The sequence below is a fragment of the Hylobates moloch genome, unplaced genomic scaffold (assembly GCF_009828535.3).
Source record: "Hylobates moloch isolate HMO894 unplaced genomic scaffold, HMol_V3 SCAFFOLD_9, whole genome shotgun sequence".
Taxonomy (NCBI): Eukaryota; Metazoa; Chordata; class Mammalia; order Primates; family Hylobatidae; genus Hylobates; species Hylobates moloch.
In genome coordinates, this window is record NW_026652284.1 from 103,410,177 (window position 1) to 103,433,137 (window position 22,961).

General features: G+C 38.0%; 1 protein-coding gene across 10 annotated transcripts in view; it reads left to right on the forward strand.

The window, feature by feature from the left end:
- The window catches only part of TBC1D31 (TBC1 domain family member 31), an 80,222-nt gene that overhangs the window by 41,891 nt on the left and 15,370 nt on the right, over positions 1-22,961 (forward strand). For 5 of the 10 annotated variants that reach the window (XM_032760351.2, XM_032760352.2, XM_032760356.2 and 2 more), the window contains 7 exons: positions 3,958-4,091; positions 11,102-11,235; positions 11,554-11,733; positions 13,315-13,547; positions 14,103-14,255; positions 15,233-15,368; positions 19,457-19,549. In XM_032760351.2, coding sequence (XP_032616242.1) covers positions 3,958-4,091; positions 11,102-11,235; positions 11,554-11,733; positions 13,315-13,547; positions 14,103-14,255; positions 15,233-15,368; positions 19,457-19,549 — 1,063 coding nt within the window. The remainder of the gene's footprint in view (positions 1-3,957; positions 4,092-11,101; positions 11,236-11,553; positions 11,734-13,314; positions 13,548-14,102; positions 14,256-15,232; positions 15,369-19,456; positions 19,550-22,961) is intronic. The other 5 variants (XM_032760354.2, XM_032760358.2, XM_032760361.1 and 2 more) reach the window with 2 other exon arrangements.

Consider the following 22,961-nt stretch of genomic DNA (forward strand, 5'->3'; position numbering starts at 1 on the left):
GCCATCTAGAAAAAGTTGAAAGCATACCTCATATCTTACACCATATAAATTCTGCTTGAACTAAAGATTTAATTCCTTTTTAAAAAAACAAAACCATCAAAGTATTAGAAATAAATGTGGAGTTAGCAAGTCTGAAACTACTTTATGTGTAGAAGCCACTTTTTGTATACAAGTAGCTAAATAGAGATGAGAGCCAGGTTTCTTACTCTCAGAGAAAGAAGATAAATAAGCAAAAGGGCTAGAATGAATCTTGCAGTAGCTGATTGGAATTGATAGTGTTAGTTCTTAACGTATATGCAGATAAATAGACACAGAAAGAAATATGGATATGTATGTATGCAGGAATTAGTATACATGCATGTATTTCCAAGCTCTTTCTACCGAGAAGGCCTAGCAATGACACCCTGGTAACAGTGAGCGCACCTACTGGTGTGGGGAAAATACAAGAAGAACCTGAAGCATCTTTTAGTGCCATAAAGTAAGGAAATGCTCTGAAAGGATGGGCATGTCACAGGGGCACATGACTCAAAGGTTTCCAGTGGCCAAAGCTGGAACAATTTGAGGAACAAAATAAATAACAATCAATTATAACTTGTAGAATAAAATAAATATCCATGAGTTCATCCTGACATAAATAATTGAATAAATAAAGATATAAATGAGGGAGAAGGGACAGTTCTAATAAATATAGAAGGAATTAGAGATATAGAAAATCACCATTGGGACATCACAGTCATAACTGTTGGAGGCAAGATCCACCAATTGATGCCAAAATTACTGGACAAAAGTTATAGGAGTGCCCGGGCACGGTGGCTCATGCCTGCAATCCCAGCACTTTGGGAGGTCAAGATGGGTGGATCACCTGAGGTCAGAAGTTAGAGACCAGCCTGGCTGACATGGTGAAACTGGGTCTCTATTAAAAATCCAAAAATTCGCTGGGCATGGTGGCACGCACCTGTAATCCCAGCTACTTGGGAGGCTGAGGCAGGAAAATCACTTGAACCTGGGAGGTGGAGGCTGCAGTGAGCCAAGATCATGCCACTGCACTCGGCCTGGCTGAAAGAGTGAGACTCTGTCTCCAAAAAAAAAAAAAAAAAAATTCTAGGATTAACAGGATATTTGCATAGTCTTAAAATATCTCCCCCAAGATAGTTATTAATGGCAAATGGAAAAATAGTAATTTTATAGTAGATAAACTCAGCAGATACCAGCTTAACCAAGTAAGCACATTTAAAATCACTAGTACACCAGGCGTGGTGGCTCATGCCTGTAATCCCAGCACTTTGAGAGGCAAGGTGGGCCGATCACTCGCCCAGGAGATCGAGACCAGCCTGGGAAACATGGCAGAAACCCACCTCTACAAAAAATTTTTAAAAATTAATTGAGCGTGGTGGCACACACCTATAGTTCTAGCTACTTGTGGCTGAAGTGGAAGAATTCCTTGAGCGTGGAGATTCAAGGCTGCAGTGAGCCATGATAGCACCACTACACTCCAGCCTGGGCAACAGTGTGAGAACCTGTCTCAAAAATTAAATAAATAAAATTACTGGTAATAAGACGTCAATATGATTCACATCACTTTTGTGATATTCTTGCCAAAAATATGTAACCTCAGTCTAATCATAAGTATCAGACAAACCCAAATTGAGGAACAATCTAGAAAATAACTGATATTCCTCAAAAATGGCATTGTCATGAAAAATAAGGAAAGACTAAGGAACTCTCACATTGGAAGAAACTAGAGAGACAAAACAAATGTAATGTTGAATCTGGGGTTGGTGAAATGAAAGAAATAACAGAAAAATGGTATCAGTGGAAAAATGGTAAAATCTGAGTAAAGTCCATAATTTAGTGAATAGCATCATGCCAGTGTTAATTTCTTAGTACTGATAATTGTACTATGTGCAAGATGTTAACATTAGGGGAATTTAGGTCAAAGGTATACAATAACTCTACTATTTTTGCAGTTTTTCTTGTCAATCTAAAACTATTTCAAAACAAAAAATTAAAAAAAGGAAATTAGCAATAAAGGTATTAAAAGTACGTGTAGGAGGATTATAATCCCAGAGGTAATGAATGCCTTTCTAAGTATGACATATCCAGAAGAGGTTGATAAGAATAAAAATCTCTACATGTAAAAATAATTCCCAAAACAAAGACTCATGTAAAACTGAAAAAACATGCAAAACATGACAAATGAAATGCTGGTTTCTTTAATGTATGAAGCGCTTATATAAATAAACATGTAAAGGACCAGCCAGTAAAAAAAAATGGATAAACAATTTAATATACAGTTCACAGTGGTAAATTGGTTCTTTCTGTTTATTTTTGTTTTTTGTTTTAGAGACAGGATCTTGCTCTGTCACCCAGGTTGGAGTGCAGTCTCGTGACTATAGTTCACTGCAGCCACAAACTCCTGGACTCAGGCAATCCTCTTGCTTGTCTCCTGAGTAGTAGGCGTGCGCCACCACACCTGGCTAATTTTTAGAAATTTTTTGTAGAGGTGAGGTCTCGCTCTGTTGTCCAGGCTGGTCTCAAACTGCTGGGCTTAAGCAGTCCTCCTGCCTCAACCCCCCAAAATGTTGGGATTACATGCATGAGTCACTGTGCCCAGCCTAGAAGTGGTTCTTAAACCTGAAAAGATGCTAATCTTTCTCATAGAAAGAGTAATGCCAATTGGAACTATGTTGAAGTGCCATTTCTCACCTAGATTAAAGGTTTTTTAAAAATCATTGATAATATGCTGGCAAGAGTATGAAAAACAGGCATACCTTTACGCAAGTCCTAGGAACATAGACACTTTTTGTGGGGGCTAATTTGGCACTGACTTTCGAAATTACAAATGCACGTATTCTTGACTCAGCAATTCCACTTTAGGAATTTCCAAGTCTGTATTCTCTTTTTTTTTTTTTTTGAGATGGAGTCTCGCTCTGTTGCCCAGGCTGGAGTACAGTGGTGCTATCTCTGCTCACTGCAAGCTCCACCTCCTGGGTTCACGCCATTCTCCTGCCTCAGCCTCCCGAGTAGCTGGGCCTACAGGCGCCAGCCACCACTCCCGGCTAATTTTTTTGTATTTTTAGTAGAGATGGTGTTTCACCGTGTTAGCCAGGATGGTCTCGATCTCCTGACCTTGTGATCTGCCCGCCTCAGCCTCCCAAAGTGCTGGGATTACAGGCATGAGCCACCGCGCCCGGCCTAAGTCTGTATTCTCATATGAAGAATGATACACACTGTATGATACATACAGTGGCATTAACACAGCATTGCTTATAAAAGACTGAAAACGAATGCCCTACAATAGAGATCATGTTAAAAAAATGAAGGTGGCTGGGCACAGTGGCTCACGCCTCTAATCCCAGCACTTTGGGAAGCTGGGGCGGGAAGATCGCTTGAGCCCAGGAGTTTGAGACCAGCCTGGGTAATATAGTGAGACCCTGTCTCTACCTGCCAAAAAGATTAGCCAGGCGTAGTGGCACCTGTACACACCTGTAGGCCCAGCTACTCAGGAGACTGAGGCAGGAGGACCACTTGAGCCTAGGAGTTTAAGGCTGCAGTGAGCCATGATTATGCCACTGCATTCCAGTCTGGGTGACAGAGCCAGGCCCTGTTTCGGGAAAACGAAAGAAAAAAAAGAAATGAAGGTGTATCGGTACAAAGCTATTATATCCATCTGTAAAATGTCGTAAGGAAATTCTGCATATACTGATATAAACTATTTCCAAGATACCATTAATTGAAAAATGCAAAGTGCAGAACAATTTTTATAATATACTACCAATTTGTGGTTTTTTAAGAAAGGATTTATACTTTTAACAGTGGTTACTTCTGGAGAGGTGAACTAGATGATAGGGGTACAAGGAAGAATTTTCACCAAATATACTTTTTGTATCAAATTTTTATCATGTGAAGATATTATTTATTCAAATAAATTTTAATGCTAAGTTATTTTATTCACAGAACCTTATCTGCATTAGCTCACTGGTCTGTCATTTTTAGTGACACACCGTATCTTCCACTCTTGGCATTTCCATTTGTAAAGTTATTCCAGAACAACCAACTCATCTGTTTTGAAGTTATTGCTACTCTCATAAGTAAGTAAATACTTATTAAAGTATAAGATCAAGAATGGATTCTTACACATTTTCCTGATGTCTTTGCACCTTTGCAACATTTAACAATTCTAGATGTCTCTACTTTTAAGTCACAAAGATGTGAAACAATAAGGTATCAAACATAAAATAGACAATTGAAGCATTTATATGTAAACCTTTTTATTTAGAAGAAAATTTGGAGGCCAGGCACGGTGGCTCACGCCTGTAATCCCAGCACTTTGGGAGGCCAAGGTGGGTGGATCACTGGAAGTCAGGAGTTCGAGACCAGCCTGGCCAATGTGGTGAAACCCCGTCTCTACTAAAAATACAAAAATTAGCCAGGCATGGTGGCAGGCACCTGTAATCCCAGCTATTTGGGAGGCTGAGGCAGGAGAATCGCTTGAACCTGGGAGGCGGAGGTTGCAGTGCACCGAGATCACGCCATTGCACTCCAGCCTGGGCACCAAGAGCGAAACTCCATCTCAAAAAAAAAAGAAAAGAAAATTTGGATAGTTAAGTTTTAAAAGTATTATAGACTGGATTTTGCTAGTAAGAATGAAGCAGATCCTTCACTTACTGAAAGACAGTTACTCTTCATAGAACTGTTATAATTGTAAAGCATTGCACATAGCTCCTGTGGTTTAGTACCCAAGTGTTGGCCTCTGTCCTCATCCTCATCATCCATGGCTGATGTTTATTGAGCATTTTCTGTGTACCAGACACCATTCTCAGTGTTTTGCCTTTATTAATCCATTTAATCCTTCAAATAATCCCATGCTGTAGGTATTATTTATCCCCTTTTTACAGATGAAGAGCCTGAGGCACAGAGAGTGTAAATTGCCCAAGGTTAGGTTAAGGGCAGAGCAAGCGTTTGAACCCAGGCAGGCAGACTTCGTAGTCTGTACTTGCAGCCATTGTATTTACCCTCTATCGTCATCATTTACACTGAAAAGTGAGTCGTTATTTTCATATTAGTAAAATCAGGTCTTTTAAACTGGATCTAAATTATGGATTGGTTTAACAAAAATCAATTTTATATGTACTTTGCTACTTAATGTGTTTTTCTTATACAAAGGAGATAAGTAATTTAACATAAAATTCTGAAAAGTAGAAATAAGAAAAGTTTCAATTGTATAGATGTTGTATATTTTATTGTATTTTTCTCTACACTTCTGTTACATTGTACTTGTTTTGATAATTTTTTTACTAATCATTGGAGAAAATTTGAAAAATATAGGAAAATACACAAAAGAAAATTAAATTTACCAATGTTTCTCTTCTCCAAATATAATCTTTGAAAATGGTGATTTCTTATAAGAGCATTTCTTCCCAAATCATTAAATATTCGTGTAAAACATAATTTAGGCCAGGCGCGGTTGCTCACACCTGTAGTCCCAGCATTTTGGGAGGCTGAGGAGGGTGGATCACCTTAGGTCAGGAGTTTGAGACCAGCCTGGCCAACATGGTGAAATACCAGCTCTACTAAAAATACAAAAATTAGCCGGGTGTGGTGGTGCATGCCTATAATCCCAGCTACTCAGGAGGCTGAGGCAGGAGAATCACTTGAACCCAGGAGGCGGAGGCTGCAGTGAGCTGAGATTGCTCTACTGCACTCCAGCTTGGGCAAGACAGAGTGAGACCCCGTCTCAAAAATAAAAATAATAATAATAATAATTTATTGTCTGCATAATATAGTATTTCATCTTATGGATATATCATTTATGTATTCCCCAAGTGCAAGAATTTTATTTTTCTAATTTTTCCACACTTGTAAAGCAGTTTTTTTGTTGTTATACTACTTTTACTTCATGTTATATATATTTCCCTTATTTTTATAAATTTCATGAACATTTTTTATTGGCTATTACTACATAATGTGCATGTACTAGTTTAATCTTCTTGGATATTTAGATTGTTTCTAATTGTAACCTCCTTTTTTTTTTTTTTTTTTTTGAGACAGGAGTCTCACTGTGTCACCTAGGCTGGAGTGCAGTAGTGCCCACTGCAACCTCCACCTCCTGGGTTCATGTAATTCTCCTGCCTCAGCCTCCCGAGTAGCTGGGATTACAGGCACCCGCCACACCATGCCCAGCTAATTTTTGTATTTTTTTAGTAGAGACAGAGTTTCACCACATTGGCCAGGCTGGTCTCGAACTCCTGACCCCAAGTGATCCGCCCACCTCGGCCTCCCAAAGTGCTGGGATTAGAGACGTAAGTCCCTGGCAACCAGCATTTTGTCTATTAAAAGTAACAATGTTATAACTATCTTCGCATACAAACATAATAGTTACCTTTGGGTAGATTCCCAGAATTGCTGTTATTGGGTCATAAAATGTGAATAATTGATTCCCCAAAAGGGTTGTCATATGGTTTGGATGTGTGTCCTCTCCAAATGTCATGTTGAAATGTGATCCCTGATGTTGGAGGTGGGGCCTAGTGGGAGGTATTGGACCATGAGGGTGAATCATTCATAAATGGCTTAGTGCCATTCCCTTGGTTGTAAGCGAGTTCTCGCTTATTTAGTTCACACAAGATCTAGTTGTTTAAAAGAGTGTGGCACCACCTGCCCTGTGCTGTCGTTCCTGCCCTCTTCCAGAGGCCCTCACCTCATCTGTCGCTCCTGCCCCCTTCACTTCCTGAAGCAGGTGCTAGAGCCCTGCTTGCGCAGCCTGCAGACCCATGAGTCAATTCAACCCTTTTCTTTATAAATTATCCAGTCTCAGGTATTTCTTTATAGCAATAGAAAATCAAACTAACACAAGTATTAGTTTACCTGCCAACAGCACTACCATGTTTTAAAAGCACAAGAAACACAATAACAAAAAGACAAACAAGCCAATTAAAAAATGAGTAAAGGACTTGAATAGACATTTCTCCATAGGCAGTATACAAATGACCATCAAGCACATGAAAAGATGCTCAGCATCGTTAGTCATTAGGGAAATGCAAACCAAAACCACAGTGAGATGCCACTTCATACCTACTAGGATAGCTATAATTTAACAATGTTATATACATGTTAGTGAGGATGTGGGAAAATTGGGACCTTCATTTATTGCTGGTAGAAATGTAAAATGGTGCAGTCACTGTGAAAAAACAATTTGCCATTTCTTCAAAAATTCAAACATAGAATTACCATATAACCCAACAATTTCACTCCTGGGTATATACCCAAAAGAATTGAAAACTGAGACTTAGATACCCACGTGTGAATGTTCATAGCATCGTTATTCCCAATAGCCAAAAGATGGAAACAATCTATTAACAGATTAATGGATAAGCAAAGTGTGGTAAATACACGCAATGGAATGTTATCCAGCTGTCAAAAGCAATGAGGTCCTGCCGCATGCTAGCTATGACATGGGTGAACCTTGAGAACATCATGCTTAGTGAAATACACTAGATACAAAAGGACAGTTATTGTATGATTTCACCTAGGAAATATCTAGAATAGGCAAATTCATAGACACAGAAAATAAATTAGAGGTTACAGGGGCTAGGGAAAGTGGGACAGAGAGCTAGTCCTGAATGGATACAGAGTTTCTATTTGGGGTATTGAAAGGATTTGGGGAATAGATAGTGGTAATCATTGTATAACCCTGAATGGGATTAATACCTCTGAATTGTATACTTAAAAATGGTTAAAGTGGCAAATAACATCTATTTTACTATAATTAATACAGAAAGAAATGGATTATAGTTAATTTAGGTATGCATGCAAAACTAAATTTTTTATTTCTGGTAAAATCTTGTTACATAGCTAAAATGTTTTATACTAAGGAAATTGATTTTTCTCTTCTAAACAAACAAGCCTGAAATCTAAATTTGGGAGATTATTGTTTCCTCTTGGATGGTCAGCATGAGTGGTGGATTTTTATCAAGGGTCTCACATTAGTTTTACTCAATAAACATTTATTAAAGAGTAACATTTCAGAGGGGAGCGAGTGAGGAGGCTGCGTCTGACTCCTGCTTTCACAGCCATTGCAGTACCTGGAGCTCCACTGGCGCAGATGCGAGCCTGATGGACACTGGGTGACTCTACCCTCGCTGAGGAAAAAGAACTAAACACTGGCAAGGCAATTCCAAGAAGCTAAGAGGCAGAATGTCATCACATGGGTTCTTTGTGCAGATTTGCCAGGAGAAGCACAAGAAGCACCCAGATACTCCAGTCATCATCTCAGAGTTTTCTAAGAAGGGCTTCAGAGAAATGGAAGGCCACGTCTGCTGAAGGGAAGGGAAAAGTTGAAGACACGGCAAAGGCAGACAAGTTTCATCATGAAAGAAATGAAAACCTACATCCCTCCTAAAGGGGAAACAAAGAAGTTCGAGGATCCCAGTGCATCTCACAAGAGGCCTCCTTTGGCCTTTTTCTTGTTCTGTTCTTAATATTGCCTTGAAATCAAAGGAGAAGATTCAGCTTATCCATTGGTGATGCTGCAAAGAAACTGGAAGAGACATGGAGGGACACCACTGCAGATGACAAACAGCCTTTTGACAAGAAGGCTGCAAAGCCGAAGGAAAAATGCGAAAAGGATATTGCTGCATACCAAGCTAAAGGAAAGCCTGATGCAGCAAAAATGAGAATCATCAAGGCTGAAAAAAGCAAGAAAAAGGAGGAGGATGAGGAAGATGAAGAAGACGATGAATAAGTTGGTTCTAGCACAGGTTTTTCTTTTTGTCTATAAAGGATTTAACACTCCTGTACACACTCACTTCTTTTAAAGAAAAAAATTGAAATGTAAGGCTGTGTAACATTTGTTTAAACTGTACAATGTCTTTTTTTGTATAGTTAACGCCCTATCGAATGTCTTTAGGTAGCCTTGTCCTGGTGATATTTTCAATAGGATTAACTTTGTTTGGTACACTATGGGGATTATAAATTGGCATGGAAATTTAAAAGCAAGTTTTTGTTAATCCACAGCACAAATTAGTTATTTTGTTTGGGGACAGTAGTTTTTTTATCTTCAGTTTTCTCTGATGTAGCTTATACAAAATAAATGTTTTGTTAACTGAATACCACTCTATAATTATTTAAAAAAAGTTGCAAATGTTTTGTTGACATTCTGAATGCTTCTAAGTAAGCACAATTTTAAAAAATTTACTGAACTTCGGCTAAGTACTAGCACTGCTGGGATATGCCATCATTTTGGCTTTTAGGTTTATAGGCTAGTTGGGACTTAGAACTGACATTTTGAAGGAAAAGTCACATCTATGTATAATTTGGAATGTATTTGTAAAAGTCTTTTTTAGACACTAGAGTCTCTTTTATGACCAGACATAAAGTCTTTTGATTTAGCAAAGAATCTCGACGCAATTATCATTTCTCTGTATTTTGCTATCTGTCAGTTCTCTGTCTAGGTCCTCTACCCATGCTTTTGTGGTGGCATCAAAGCAGAATAAAAATACTTAAGAGCAGGCAGACAGTTACTGTATGCAGTAGGATACCCTCTTGCTAAGGAAAAACAGTGCTCTCTTAATGAAGATCGTAAGGATCAGGCCTTTGGGTATATGTGTGGTGGTTTAAATTCTCAGAACTACCAGTGTCTGAGACATAACAAGTACTCAGGTGCTGAACCATATTTTTCCACTTAAAATTAAGAGCTGGGCTGGGCGCGGTGGCTCACACCTGTAATCCCAGCACTTGGGAAGGCCAAGGCGGGTGGATCACCTGAGGTCAGGGGTTCGAGACCAAACTGGCCAACATAGTGAAACCCTGTCTCTACTGAAAATACAAAAAAAAAAAAAAAAAATGAGCTGGGCGTGGTGGTAATCCCAACTACTTGGGAGGCTGAGACAGGAGAATCACTTGAACCCAGGAGGCAGAGGTTGCAGTGAGCCAAGATCCCGCCACTGCACTCCAGCCTGGGCCACAGAGTGACACTCCGTCTCAAAAAAAAAAAAAAAATTAACAGCTACAGAGAATTTGAAATATTTTTTAAAGCTCAGTCTTTGCAAGATTTTATTTATGACTTCATTATTAACTCAAATTTAAATGATCAATAATAAGTGAAATAATGGAACTCCAGAATTGGAAAGTTCTTATAAACCACTGTAATCTAATATTCTGCTGATAAAGCCTTCTTTTGCTATTTTGAGATAGGAGATATTATCAAAGGATGAATCTACAACTCAATATTTAAAATTTAAAAAATTTAAAAATTAACTAAAGGAGAAGTTAAACATAGTCTTATTGAACAAAACAAACCGATGGTCTTATATACGGTTTTGAGAACAATCTGTGGGTCATTCTACTGATTACAGAGCACAAGTGAGTCAAAGTCAGCCTTAGAGTTAGTTGAATATATTCTACTTTGGACTAGCTGACTTTCAAAGAATGCCACTGTTACTGATTGGTTGGTTTTCAAGTCAAGTTTACTGAAACAAGTTGTCAGTGATCAATTAGATATAAAACCAGTCTTGGTGGCTATTTACTGGTTATTCCTTGTTACCATGGTTATAGGACAATCAGTCTTTTCCTCAGAATGAGGACATTTTTATTGTCATTATAATGTTTAAGGGATTAGGGATACAGTATATACACATTTGTTTTTATATATTGCTGATGTAATTTTGAACATTTTCCTCAAGTTTTTCTAATTGTGATTACATGTGAATTTTAGTAGATTTGAGGAGATTGGCATGCTAACGTTGATTACATTTAATGAAGGGTTAAATAGGGGCCCTTTTTAAAAAGATCATTTTGTTAATCAGGTGATGAACAAAGCAGGAGTCAGGAGCCAGAATGCCATCAGGAGTACTTTGAGAAGTTGTGATTGTTTTAATTAACACTTTTTTATTGACTACTGTAAGGAAATTTGCAAAATTTCTGTAAACATACTATGTTAACATGATAGAATTTTAAAATCGGTTGTCATACAATATAAAGAGTTTTTTTAAATTATTCATGGACATATTGAGAACATAAAGATTGGATACATTTAAGAATTGCAAAGAGTTTTGATAACCTAGAAAGATATTTAAAGATATGTTTTCTTTTTTTTCCTTCATAGTCAATTGGTGTCAACACTGGTTTGAATATTTTCCTAATCCTCCTATCAATATTCTTAGTATGATAGAAAATGTTTTGGCATTTCATGACAAGGAACTGCTGCAGCACTTCATAGATCATGATATAACCTCCCAGGTAAGAAGCATAAGGTTTTTAGAATGACATGCCTTATTTTGTAAGCTAACATTGGTTCTGGTATAAACAGTATTTTCTTGAAGGAGTATAATAAAAAACATACTACATGTTGTATTTTTAACAGTATTCCATTCTTTTTCTTCATTAAACTGCCTTCCTGAAAGTCTATAAAGAAGGGTCCAAATTAAGGTAGTTATTTTCATAATTATGTATTTAATATGATTTTCATAGCTTAAATCAAATGTAAGGGAATATTACCAATGACTCCGTTTTTACTTTTCCCTAGAAAAATAATAAATTTTTCCTTATCTGTTTTAGCTATATGCATGGCCTCTTCTTGAAACTGTGTTCTCAGAAGTGCTGACAAGAGAGGAGTGGCTGAAATTGTTTGATAATATCTTTTCCAACCATCCTTCCTTCCTTCTGATGACTGTTGTAGCCTACAACATGTGTTCTAGAGCGCCTCTGCTCAACTGTAATCTTAAAGATGACTTTGAGGTAACGGTCCTTGTTCTTAAGAAAAGGTTCTCAAATATCAGTTATTTCTCTTTTTTTTTTTTTTAATTTTTTGAGACAGAGTCTTGCTATGTTGCCCAGGCTGGAGTGCAATGACGCAATCTCAGCTCACTGCAACCTCCGCCTCCCGAGTTCAAGCGATTCTCCTGCCTCAGCCTCCTGAGTAGCTGGGATTACAGGTGCACACCATCATGCCCAGCTAATTTTTGTATTTTTATTAGAGATGGGGTTTCACCATGTTGTCAGGCTGGTCTCAAACTCCTGACCTCGTGATCCACCCACCTTGGCCTCCCAAAGTGCTGGGATTACAGGCGTGAGCTACTGCACCAGGCCATATCAGTTATTTCAGTTGAAAAATCCATTTATTTACTGAGTCCCTGTTATATGTCAGACACTGGTGCTAGGTGGTAGGAATATAAAGGATAACAAGTTAGACCACATCCCTACCCGTGTACAGTTTATAGACAATAAAGTAGGCAATTATAGCAGGCTAGTAGTCTTATAATCATAGCTTAAGAAAAGAATCATGATAATATTGGAGTTTGTGCTTTTTGCTTTTTTTTTTTTTTTTTTTTTGAGACAGAGTCTCGCTTTGTCACCCAGGCTGGAGTGCAATGGCGCAATCCCAGCTCACTGCAACCTCCACCTCCCAGGTTCAAGAGATTCTCCTGCCTCAGCCTCCCGAGTAGCTGGGATTGCAGGTGCCCGCCACCACGCCCAGCTAAGTTTTTTGTATTTTTAATAGAGATGGGGTTTCACCAGGTTACCCAGACTTGTCTGAAACCCCTGACCTCAGGTGATCCACCCACCTCGGCCTCCCAAAGTGCTGGGATTACAGGCGTGAGCCACCACGCCCGGCCACTTTTTGCTTTTATAAAGGATGTTTAACAGGTAGAGGGTTGTTATTCTGTGCATAATCTTATCATGACCCATCTGGTCTTAGATGGTCTGAATGCTTATTACACATGCAAAAGGTAACATGAGAGTTTTGAGACTTGGCAGGAAAGTGTCTGAAAGAAAGCATTAAGATCATTATAAAAAGTAGATGCTCTTTTGGTAGACAAGATGAATTAGCTGGGTTCTTGTGTGTTTGTGTGTGTTACTTATTTAGTGGTTACTGTCCAAGTAAACTTTATTTTTACTTCATGATCCTGTAATACATTAATTTGGATCTTCCAGCAAAACAAGATAATGTGGAGACATTTCAGATATTTTTAAAGAATCAAGCTAATTTATTCTCAAAGGCTAATTTATCATTTATTTTGGATTTTGAAGAAAAAAAAATCCAAGCAGAGTTTGTTCCATTGTTGAAGCATTCTTTTTCTATTGTAAGAAAAGCCTTCATTTTTAAATTTTATGTCAGAATTTCTTATGATTGTGAAACTCTTACATTTTTTAAATAGTCTTCGTATTAAAACATAAGTAAAGAAAAGCTTTAATGAATTTGCAAAAAAATGTATATTCTTAAAGATAGATACACTTTTTTTTTAATTCTTGTTTTAATTCTACCTCATAATTGCTTTGTCAGGTAAATCTCGATTTAAACACCAAGTTTTCTTACAGTTTTTTTTTCACCATCGGAATAACCTGGATATAAATGTTGTGATTAGACAAGTTTATCATCTCATGGAGACCACGCCTACTGACATTCATCCAGACAGCATGCTTAATGTTTTTGTTGCACTGACCAAAGGGCAGTATCCAGTATTTAATCAATATCCAAAGTTTATTGTGGACTATCAAACACAGGAACAAGAAAGAATAAGGAATGATGAATTGGATTACTTAAGAGAGAGGTAATTACGGAATAGTTTTTCTTTTTCTGATACAATGAAATATGTTATAAACATAATAAGAAATTTTTAATGAAAAGTACATTTGGCTGGGCACAGTGGCTCACGCCTATAGTCCCAGCACTTTGGGAGGCCAAGGCAGGTGAATCACAAGGTCAGAAGTTTGAGACCAGCCTGGCCAACATGGTGAAACCCTGTCTCTACTAAAAATACAAAAAATTAGCCAGGCATGGTGGCATGCGCCTGTAGTCTCAGCTACTCAGGAGGCTGAGGCAGGAGAATCACTTGAACCCAGGAGGAGGAGGTTGCAGTGAGCGGAGATCACGCCATTGCACTCCAGCCTGGGCAACAGAGTGAGACTTCATCTCAAAAAAAAAAAAATGCGTTTAAATTATGAGTATTTGTGTAAAATCAGAGTTTGAAGGCTAGAAATATTAAAGATAGTTAATTCTTGCATATGGAAATAAAATGGATTATACATTAATCGGTATACATTTTGTGTTTTGATGATTCTTAGCTTTCTTCTTTGTGTTTTCATAATAATATTACCTACTTAAGGCAGACAGTTGAAGATATGCAAGCTAAAGTCGACCAGCAAAGAGTTGAAGATGAAGCTTGGTACCAGAAACAGGAGCTGCTTCGTCAAGCTGAAGAAACAAGAAGAGAAATGCTCTTACAAGAGGAGGAGAAAATGATACAACAAAGACAGAGGTATGTGTTATCACTTTAAAAAAAAATCTGGACATAAAAATTAGTTGAATAATTTTCATGTTCTTTCATTTTTTCATTTTAGAAACAACATTATATATAGGATTACCTAGCTGTAGCATTTCTATTAAGCAACTATTAAGTTAATAAAAAGAATCTTTATATACCACTTTTCAAAAAAATTGCTATGTAGTAAAATGTAATTCTAAAGCTATGCTGAATATAATACAGCTTTGCACGGATTAATGTTCCTTGAAGGACATTATATAGAAACATTATTCTATAGTGGGCAGAAATGCTTTGTAATAGAATGCTGGGTACGTCACCTTTAGTGGAGTATAATTTTTTTAATTGTGTTTTAAACATATCTGTGTGACCTGACAGTTGTAACACAGAATGATTATGTCATTACCCATTTAACACTTTGGAGGACAGGGGAATGAGTATTAAATGCGTATTCAAAAGTATGTTAGCTGGGTGTGGGGCCGCATACCTATAGTCCCAGCTACTAGGTAGGATCACTTGAGCCCAGGAGATAAGGCCAGCCTGGGCAACATAGTGAGACCCTGTCTCTTAAAAAATAAAAAGAAAAAACTTAAAATTAAATACATAAAAGTATGTTAATAAGGTAAAATGTGTAAATTAAGTAAAGTTATGGGATAAACATTGAGACTAAGCCCAATAGTTGGGAAACTCACTTCTGTGTTTATTGATTCTTATTCTTAGATGGAACTTTATGTAACAGATTTATAGTGTGGGTTAAAAGGAATTACTGAACTGAGCCAGTGAGCTTTCTACTAAAATTCTCAAAGCATAAGTATACATCATCTTTGGTAATGGTGGAGCAGTTCTAGCATTCTTCTTTCAAATAAAGGATATCAATTGTATTGAAATGATTGGCATGGTAGACCTGTTATGAAAAAACTAAATCATATTAGGAATTGCTTTATTTGTTCCACTTGATGTATTTTGTATTTAAGGCTAGCTGCTGTGAAAAGAGAGCTGAAAGTAAAGGAAATGCACTTACAAGATGCTGCAAGAAGGCGTTTTCTGAAGCTTCAGCAAGATCAACGGGAAATGGAACTAAGAAGACTGGATGATGAAATTGGGAGAAAGGTTTATTATTATTCTTACCTTAGTTCTCATCATCTCCATTTACTCTCACTTAAATGTAATGAACACCTTCAAATTAAATAATATTCTTAGAGTCCACCGTGAATACTAAATAGCCCCTTTAATTTTATTTACTTTTCCCCTCAGCTTTCTCATTCTCTTTTGTATTTCATGAATGGCTAAATATTTAAGAAATGCCAGGAAAATGAGTCAAGTGTCCTTGGTGACTATTTCTCTAAAACTAGAAATATCAGTATCAGTTAGCCATTAAGTTAATTTTTTTTTTTTTTTGAGATGGAGTCTTCGCTGTGTTGCTCAGGCTGGAGTGCAGTGGTGCAACCTCAGCTCAGTGCAACCTCCGCCTCCCGGGTTCAAGCAATTCTCCTGCCTCAGCCTCCCAAATAGCTGGGATTACAGGTGCACGCCACCACACCCAGCTAATTTTTGTATTTTTCATAGAGATGGGATTTCACCATGTTGACTAGGCTGATCTCAAACTCGTGACCTCTGGTGATCTGTCCACCTTGGCCTCCCAAAGTGCTGGGGTTACAGGCATGAGCCACCATGCCCGGCAGTTAATTTTTAATTAAGGGACTTATTCTTTTTTCATATAAAAATTATCTGTGGCCAGTATAAAAATAATTTCTAGCACAAAATATGCAGAATTAAAAATGGACCTTCTCCATGAGTTCTCATATCATCCCCCAGAAAACACTGTTAAAAAAATGGTTAATTGGCCGGGCGCGGTAGCTCACGCCTGTAATCCCAGCACTTTGGGAAGCCGAGGCGGGTGGATCACCTGAGGTCAGTAGTTCGAGACCAGCCTGGCCAACATGGTGAAACCCAGTCTCTACTAAAAATACAAAAATTAGCTGGGCGTGGTGGCGTGTGCCTATAATCCCAGCCACTCGGGAGGCTGAGGAGGGGAATCACTTGAACACGAGAGACGGATGTTACAGTGAGCCGAGATCATGCCAGTGCACTCCAGCCTGGGTGACAGAGGGAGACGCCATCTCAAAAAAAAAAAAAAAAAAAAGGTTAATTGGCCAGGTGCAGTGGCTCATGCCCCGTAATCCCAGCACTTTGGGAGGCCGAGGCGGGTGGATCACCTGAGGTCAGGAGTTCGGAACCACCCTGGCCAACATGGTGAAACCCCGTCTCTACTAAAAATACAAAAATTAGCTGGGCGTGGTGGCAGGTGCTTGTTATCCCAGCTACGCGGGAGGCTGAGGCAGGAAAATTGCTTGACCCCGGGAGGTGGATGCTGCAGTGAGCCGAGATCGCACCACTGCACTCCAGCCTGAGCGACAGAGTGAGACTCAGTCTCAAAAAAAAAAAAAAAAAAAAAAGGTTAATTAGATAGCCTTTCACGTATGTTCTATAGATAGAGAAGTAATTACAGTCATGTTTTCCTATATTTATACAAAAATGGGATTATTCTCATTATACATTGTTTTTGTGACCTGCTTTTTAAAATTGCATATGTTGAATATCTTTTCATATTTGTTATATGTGTATCTATTTCTCTTTTTGTGGTTGTATAATATTCCATTGAATTAATAGCTTATTTAATCCTTTGCTATTGGACATTTCGGTTATTTGCGGTGTTTTGCAAATAACAAAACCATGCTACATTGTAAAAGTCTTTGGGTACTTGCACACATACTTTTGTTGAGTAACTTCTAAATTATGCCAATTTTTCTCTAAAAATGAAACAGTTACAGCTATTTTAAGTCTGTAAGAGTACCCACCCCCTCGTATAGTCAGTTGTACTGTATCAGTCTTAATATTTGCCAAGCAGATAGATGACAAATAGTCTATTTTAATTTGACTTTTTTTATTGTTAGTGAGGTTAAGTATCTTTTCTGTTACTTATCTTCCATTTGTAGAATTACATATTACATATTTGTATCATTTGTCCATCTTTCTGTCAAGTTAGACTAAACTTTCTGTCAGGTTAGCTTACTTATTTCCAAAAGGTAAGTCAATTGTCCCAACACCATTTGTTGACTATTAGCCAAGTCATTTGCCAACTGATGGTTTTTACATATTAAATTGTCTTACATATTTGATCTCCTTCCTTGCTTTTTCTGTTCCTAAGCCAGTACCACACTGTTTGAATGACAGTAGCTTTGAAGTGTTTTACTAACTAGGCCTAATTCTCACTCATTAGTCTTCCTTTTCAGAGTTTTCCTCAGTATTCTCAAATGTTTATCATTCCAAATAGACTTTAAGAATTGTTTCACTTTTGGAATTCTCACCTCTCCCAATCCTATTGGAATTTTTATTAGGATTGCACTGACTTTATGCACTAATTTAGAGTTTCAAGCCTAGTTTTGATAAAATACTAAGTATTTTTTCAGTCTTTTCTCTTTTTTTCTTTTTCTTTTTTTTTTTTTTTTTTTTTTGGAGAGAGGGTCTCATTCTGTCACCTGGGCTGGAGTACAGTGGTGTGATCCCGGCTCACTGCAACCTCTGCCTCCCGGATTCAAGCAATTCTCATGTCTCAGCCTCCTGAGCAGATGGGATTACAGGTGCCCTCCACAACACCCAGCTAATTTTTGTATTTTTAGTAGAGATGGGGTTTCACCATGTTGGTCAGGCTGATCTCAAACTCCTGACTTCAAGTGGTCTGCCCACCTCAGCCTCCCAAAGTGCTGGGATTACAGGCGCCTGGCCTAAGTCTTTCAAAGTATTTTTAATTCATATGTATTAGAAATCTATTATCTCTTTATAGCCTGATATTTCTTGTTTTGTTTAAATCTTGTTAATTTTAAATTGGTTTTCAAAATCCAAGATTTCTTATAATGTTCTCGTCTAGTGAATGAGATTGATATTTCATTACTGTAGAAAAGTGTATGTTCTTCCCGCAAAGTAAGCTCAGAACTCTGATGTCTTTATTCCAAACCCCTTTGAAACAGGAGGAGGCATTTTTTGGTCCAAGAATTCTATAAACTCCTTTCAGCAATATGATCTGGCCTCCACCTACCCTTCCAGCCTCCTGTCCTCCCAGCGGCCTGTTCTGATGTTGTGCTCTGACCCTGTCAAACTGCAAAAGCTCTTCTCATGGTTCAGACTCTAGCAGGAAAGGCTGCTTGAATCTGAAGGGACAAGTACATGTGACTGTGAACATCTATTAGCAACAAGCAAAGCTGATCGGTTTTTGCTGTGGTACATAGCTGTTTGTATCTCTGAAAATTCATAAACAAAAGAGCTCTGTAATTGAAATTCCTAAAAAGTGTGATTTGCTATGCCACACCTCTCCTCCACGTCCTGGCATTATTATTGTTCTTGCTTCATACAATCGAGCTTCCCCCAACCTTTGAGCTAGCTCCTTTCCCAATAACCTCTTTAAATTGAACTGGTCCTGGCCCATGTTTCTCTTTTAGTCTTTAGATATATATGTTTGCACATCCAACTATATTCTCATTTACTGTTTCTCCTATTTTAGGTATTCGATAGCATGTCTTTTACCATAATGACAATATCTAACATTTCACATTATTTCTAAGATCATTTCTAAGAGTCTCTAGAGAGTGCCATATCCCATATCCAAACCCTCTAGTATATAGGAATAAAAAGCCTCCAACTAATCAAATTTTGGAAATAGGTGAACTCTAAATTAATTCACTTGGAGCAGAACACATACAGGTTGAACCATCTGCAAGAAATTTAAACATAGAATTGTTAATTGTCAAACTAAACTTATAAAAGTAGAGAAGTTTAGTCAAAAAGAGCATTAAATAAATGTTATATTTTTATCTACCCCAGATTTAAATTGTTCAAGTTTTTCTAACTCATGATATTGGTTACTGTAATACTGTAAGAACTGCTGTCTGTTCTTCCAGTCTGAGTAGATGGGCATATGGTATTGTGCTTTTTATTTTTAAATTAAACTTAACTTTAACTGAGAGATTATTCCTAGATTCTGCAGTGAATATTAATCTTTGTCAGTTACTCTGGTTTCAAAAACCCAATCGCTGTTATTTTAAATACTGTTAGTAGGTCGTTCAGATTACAGGATTACTAAATATATTAAAAATTATTTTGTAAATTATTTTTGGTATTCACAGTTTGTTGTTTGGCCATAGGTATATATGAGAGATCAAGAAATTGCTGCCACAGCCAGAGACCTAGAAATGAGACAGCTGGAACTCGAATCACAAAAGAGACTTTATGAGAAGGTATAATTCAGTTATTTCCAACATAAGAAAAGCAGGTTTTGGCCAGGCTCAGTGGCTCAAACCTGTAATCCCAGCACTTTGGGAGGCTGAGGTCGGAGGAGGATCACTTGAGCTAAGGAATTCCAGACCAGACCTGGGCAATAGAGTGAGACCCCATCTCTACTAAAAATTTTAAAATTTGGCTGGGTATGCTTACCTGTAGTCCCAACTACTCAGGAGGCTGAGACAGGAAGATCACTTGAGCCCTGGATTTCGAGGCTGCAGTGAACCGTAATCACATCACTGTACTCCAGCCTGGGCAAACAGAGCAAGACCCTATCTCCAAAAAAAAAGAAAGAAAAAGAAAAGCAGGGTTTGTATAAACCCATTTTAGACTGTATTTATGCATGGTTTTCTAGTGTTCATTTTATTCACTTTTTAAGCAGAATATAGTGCCATGCAGGATTGTAAGGTAGCCAAAATGTCTGAATGTACAGTTTGTTGTAATTATTTAATTCATGTTTCTGTTAGCAGCTTAGTCTAGTGTCTGAAGCACCAGATGTAGGCCCCAGATTTTGCCTCAGGATTTTTTACCAACTTACTAAATTTTCCTGTAATTACGTAATAGTGACTACAAAATTATCTCAATACCTCACAAGGATCCTGAAAGGTAAATCAGTCAGGAGCTGTAAAGTACTTTCTTTCTTTATTTGTATTTTTATTTATTTATTTTTGAGACAGTGTTACTCAGTCACCCAGGCTGCAGTGCAGTGGCACCATCTCAGCTCACTACAACCTTCACCTCCCCTGCTCCAGTGATTCTCCCACGTCAGCCTCCCCAATAGCTGGGACTACAGACATGCGCCACCACGCCTATCTAATTTTTGTGTTTGTTGTAGAGATAGGGTTTCACCTTGTTGCCCAGGCTGGTCCCAAACTCCTGGGCTCAAGCCATCTGCACACCTCGGACTCCCAAAGTGCTAGGATTACAGGCATGAGCCACCGCACCTGGCCTGTAAAGTACTTTAAATTGGAATCTTCTGGAGTTAAATCAGCAAATATCTGTTTAGTACTTACTGTTCAGTTTTCAAGACACTGGAAGAAAGGAGCTTTGTTAATATAAATTTTTATTATTTAGGAAAAATGTTTTGTTACTCATTTAGTGTTGAAACTGTAAGTTTTCACTTCTTTCAGCCCACTTAAAAAGACAGACTTTTTTAGCCTGGACAACACACCAAGACCCCATCTCTACTAGAAATACAAAGAAATAGCCAAATGTGGTGGTGTACAGCTGTGGTGCCAGCTATTCAGGAGGCTGAGGTGGGAGGATCACTTGAGCCTGGGGGACGGAGGCTGCAGTGAGCCAAGATTGTGCACTGCAGCCTGGGTGACAGAGTGAGACCCTGTCTCAAAAAAAATGTCATACATAGTTTTAGTTTGAAATTAGTGATAACTGAATTCATAACACGTAACATATATGTTTGATATCCACATTAGGTGAGATTTAAACCATATAGCATCCATTTACACCTATAACACTTTCAAAGTCTCCACACTGAATTTCTTCTAGAACTGAGCAAGGGATTTACAGTTTGGCTGAGTCTCCCATGATTTGGAATTAGATGTAATTCATTTGGACTAAGCTAAGCTTTACTTTTTACTATCTTTTCTTTGGGGGTAGAGGATAGTGGCAATCGAAGGGTATAATTCTAGAACTAACAGGGAATTTGCAAGAAAAATACTAAGAATTTCCAGATATTTGTCTCTCAGATTTTTAAACACTAACATTCTACTAAATTTGCTTTCTCTTCCTCTTTTTCTCTACCTATACAGATATGTACACACAAACATATACTTGTTTTTCTGAACTGTTATAGACCCGAGGCTCCTTTACCTCTAAATACTTCAGTGTATATTTCCTAAAACCAAGGAATCCTCTTATATAACCACAGTACATTTCTTAAAATCAGAAATTAACATAATATGGTCTGATATATAAACCTTATTCAGATTTGATCCATTGTATCCAAAATGTCCTTTAGAGCAAAAGAAAATCTGAGATCTCATCCATTGTTTTGTTGTTGTCAGTTTAGTCTCCTTTAAAATAAGAAATGTTCCTGACTGTCTTTGTATTTTATGACATTGATATTTTTTGAAGTGTGTAAACCAAGATAATTTGTGGAATGTCCCTTAATTAGCATTTGGCTATTGTTTCTTCATGAGAAGATTTAAGTTACCCATAGGAGTGCATAACTTTAATCTGTGGCATTCCTGCAACAGAAGTTATATTTTGAGATGGAGTCTCGCTCTGTCACCCAGGCTGGAGTGCAATGGCGCGATCTCGGCTCACTGCAACCTCAGCCTCCTAGGTTCAAGCAATTCTCCTGCCTCAGCCTCCCGAGTAGCTGGGATTACAGGCGCCCACCACCGCGCCCTGCTAATTTTTGTATTTTTAATAGAGATGGGGTTTCACCATATTGGCCTGGCTGGTTTCGAACTCCTAACCTCAGGTAATCCACCCACCTCAGCCTCCCAAAAGCTGGGATTACAGAGGTGAGCGACCACGCCCAGCCTATGCTGAGTTTTTTTTCTGTGTATCAGAATGGGAGGCAAATGTTTGTTAATCTCTTTTTGCTGTCTTTTGAAGGAAGTATTTATTTAAACAAACCAATAGGAGTAGAGAAGAGTTGAACTATTCACCAAAACAAATTTATGAAATCCTGAACTTTATCTGGTCAGTTAGGTATGGATGTGCTGCCACTACCTTTTTCAAATTGGCTTTAGTGATTGACACTTTACCTGCCCAATTTATCTCTTACATTAGGATGATTAAATGTGTCTATTTCTAAAGAAATTATGTCCCAGAAAACCAACAATATTATGATTACCTCCACATGAGCTCAACATTCCATATGTATCTAATTTGAATCAAATTATTTTTCAACAAAAGAATGAAACTAAGTATAAACTAAAAGAAACAAGTAAATACTAACCTGTACTCCAGATCTCATCCCCTCATCATCTTCTAGGACCTCATTTATCAAGTCTGTTTTCTATCTGTCTCTCTTTCACATGTATGTACCTTCTCCTTGGCATAATACCAGTCTTGCAAAGATTGCTATAAAGATTAAATGAGTGAATATGTATTTGTCTGTGTCAGGGGTCCCCAAGACCACCCTCAGGTTCAGTGATTCACTAGGACTCACAGAACTCTAGAAAAGCTCTTATATTCATGGTTACATTTTATTATAGTAGAGGAATACCGATTAAAATCAGTAAAGGTAAAAGGCACATAGGGTGGAGTCCAGGAGAGACCAGGCAGAAGCTTCTAGTTCTCCTCTCCCAGTGGAGGTGTACAGACAGCATTTAATTTCCCGCAAAGATGTGCAACGGTATGTAAGACTATTGCCTACCAGGCAAGCTCACTCAAGCC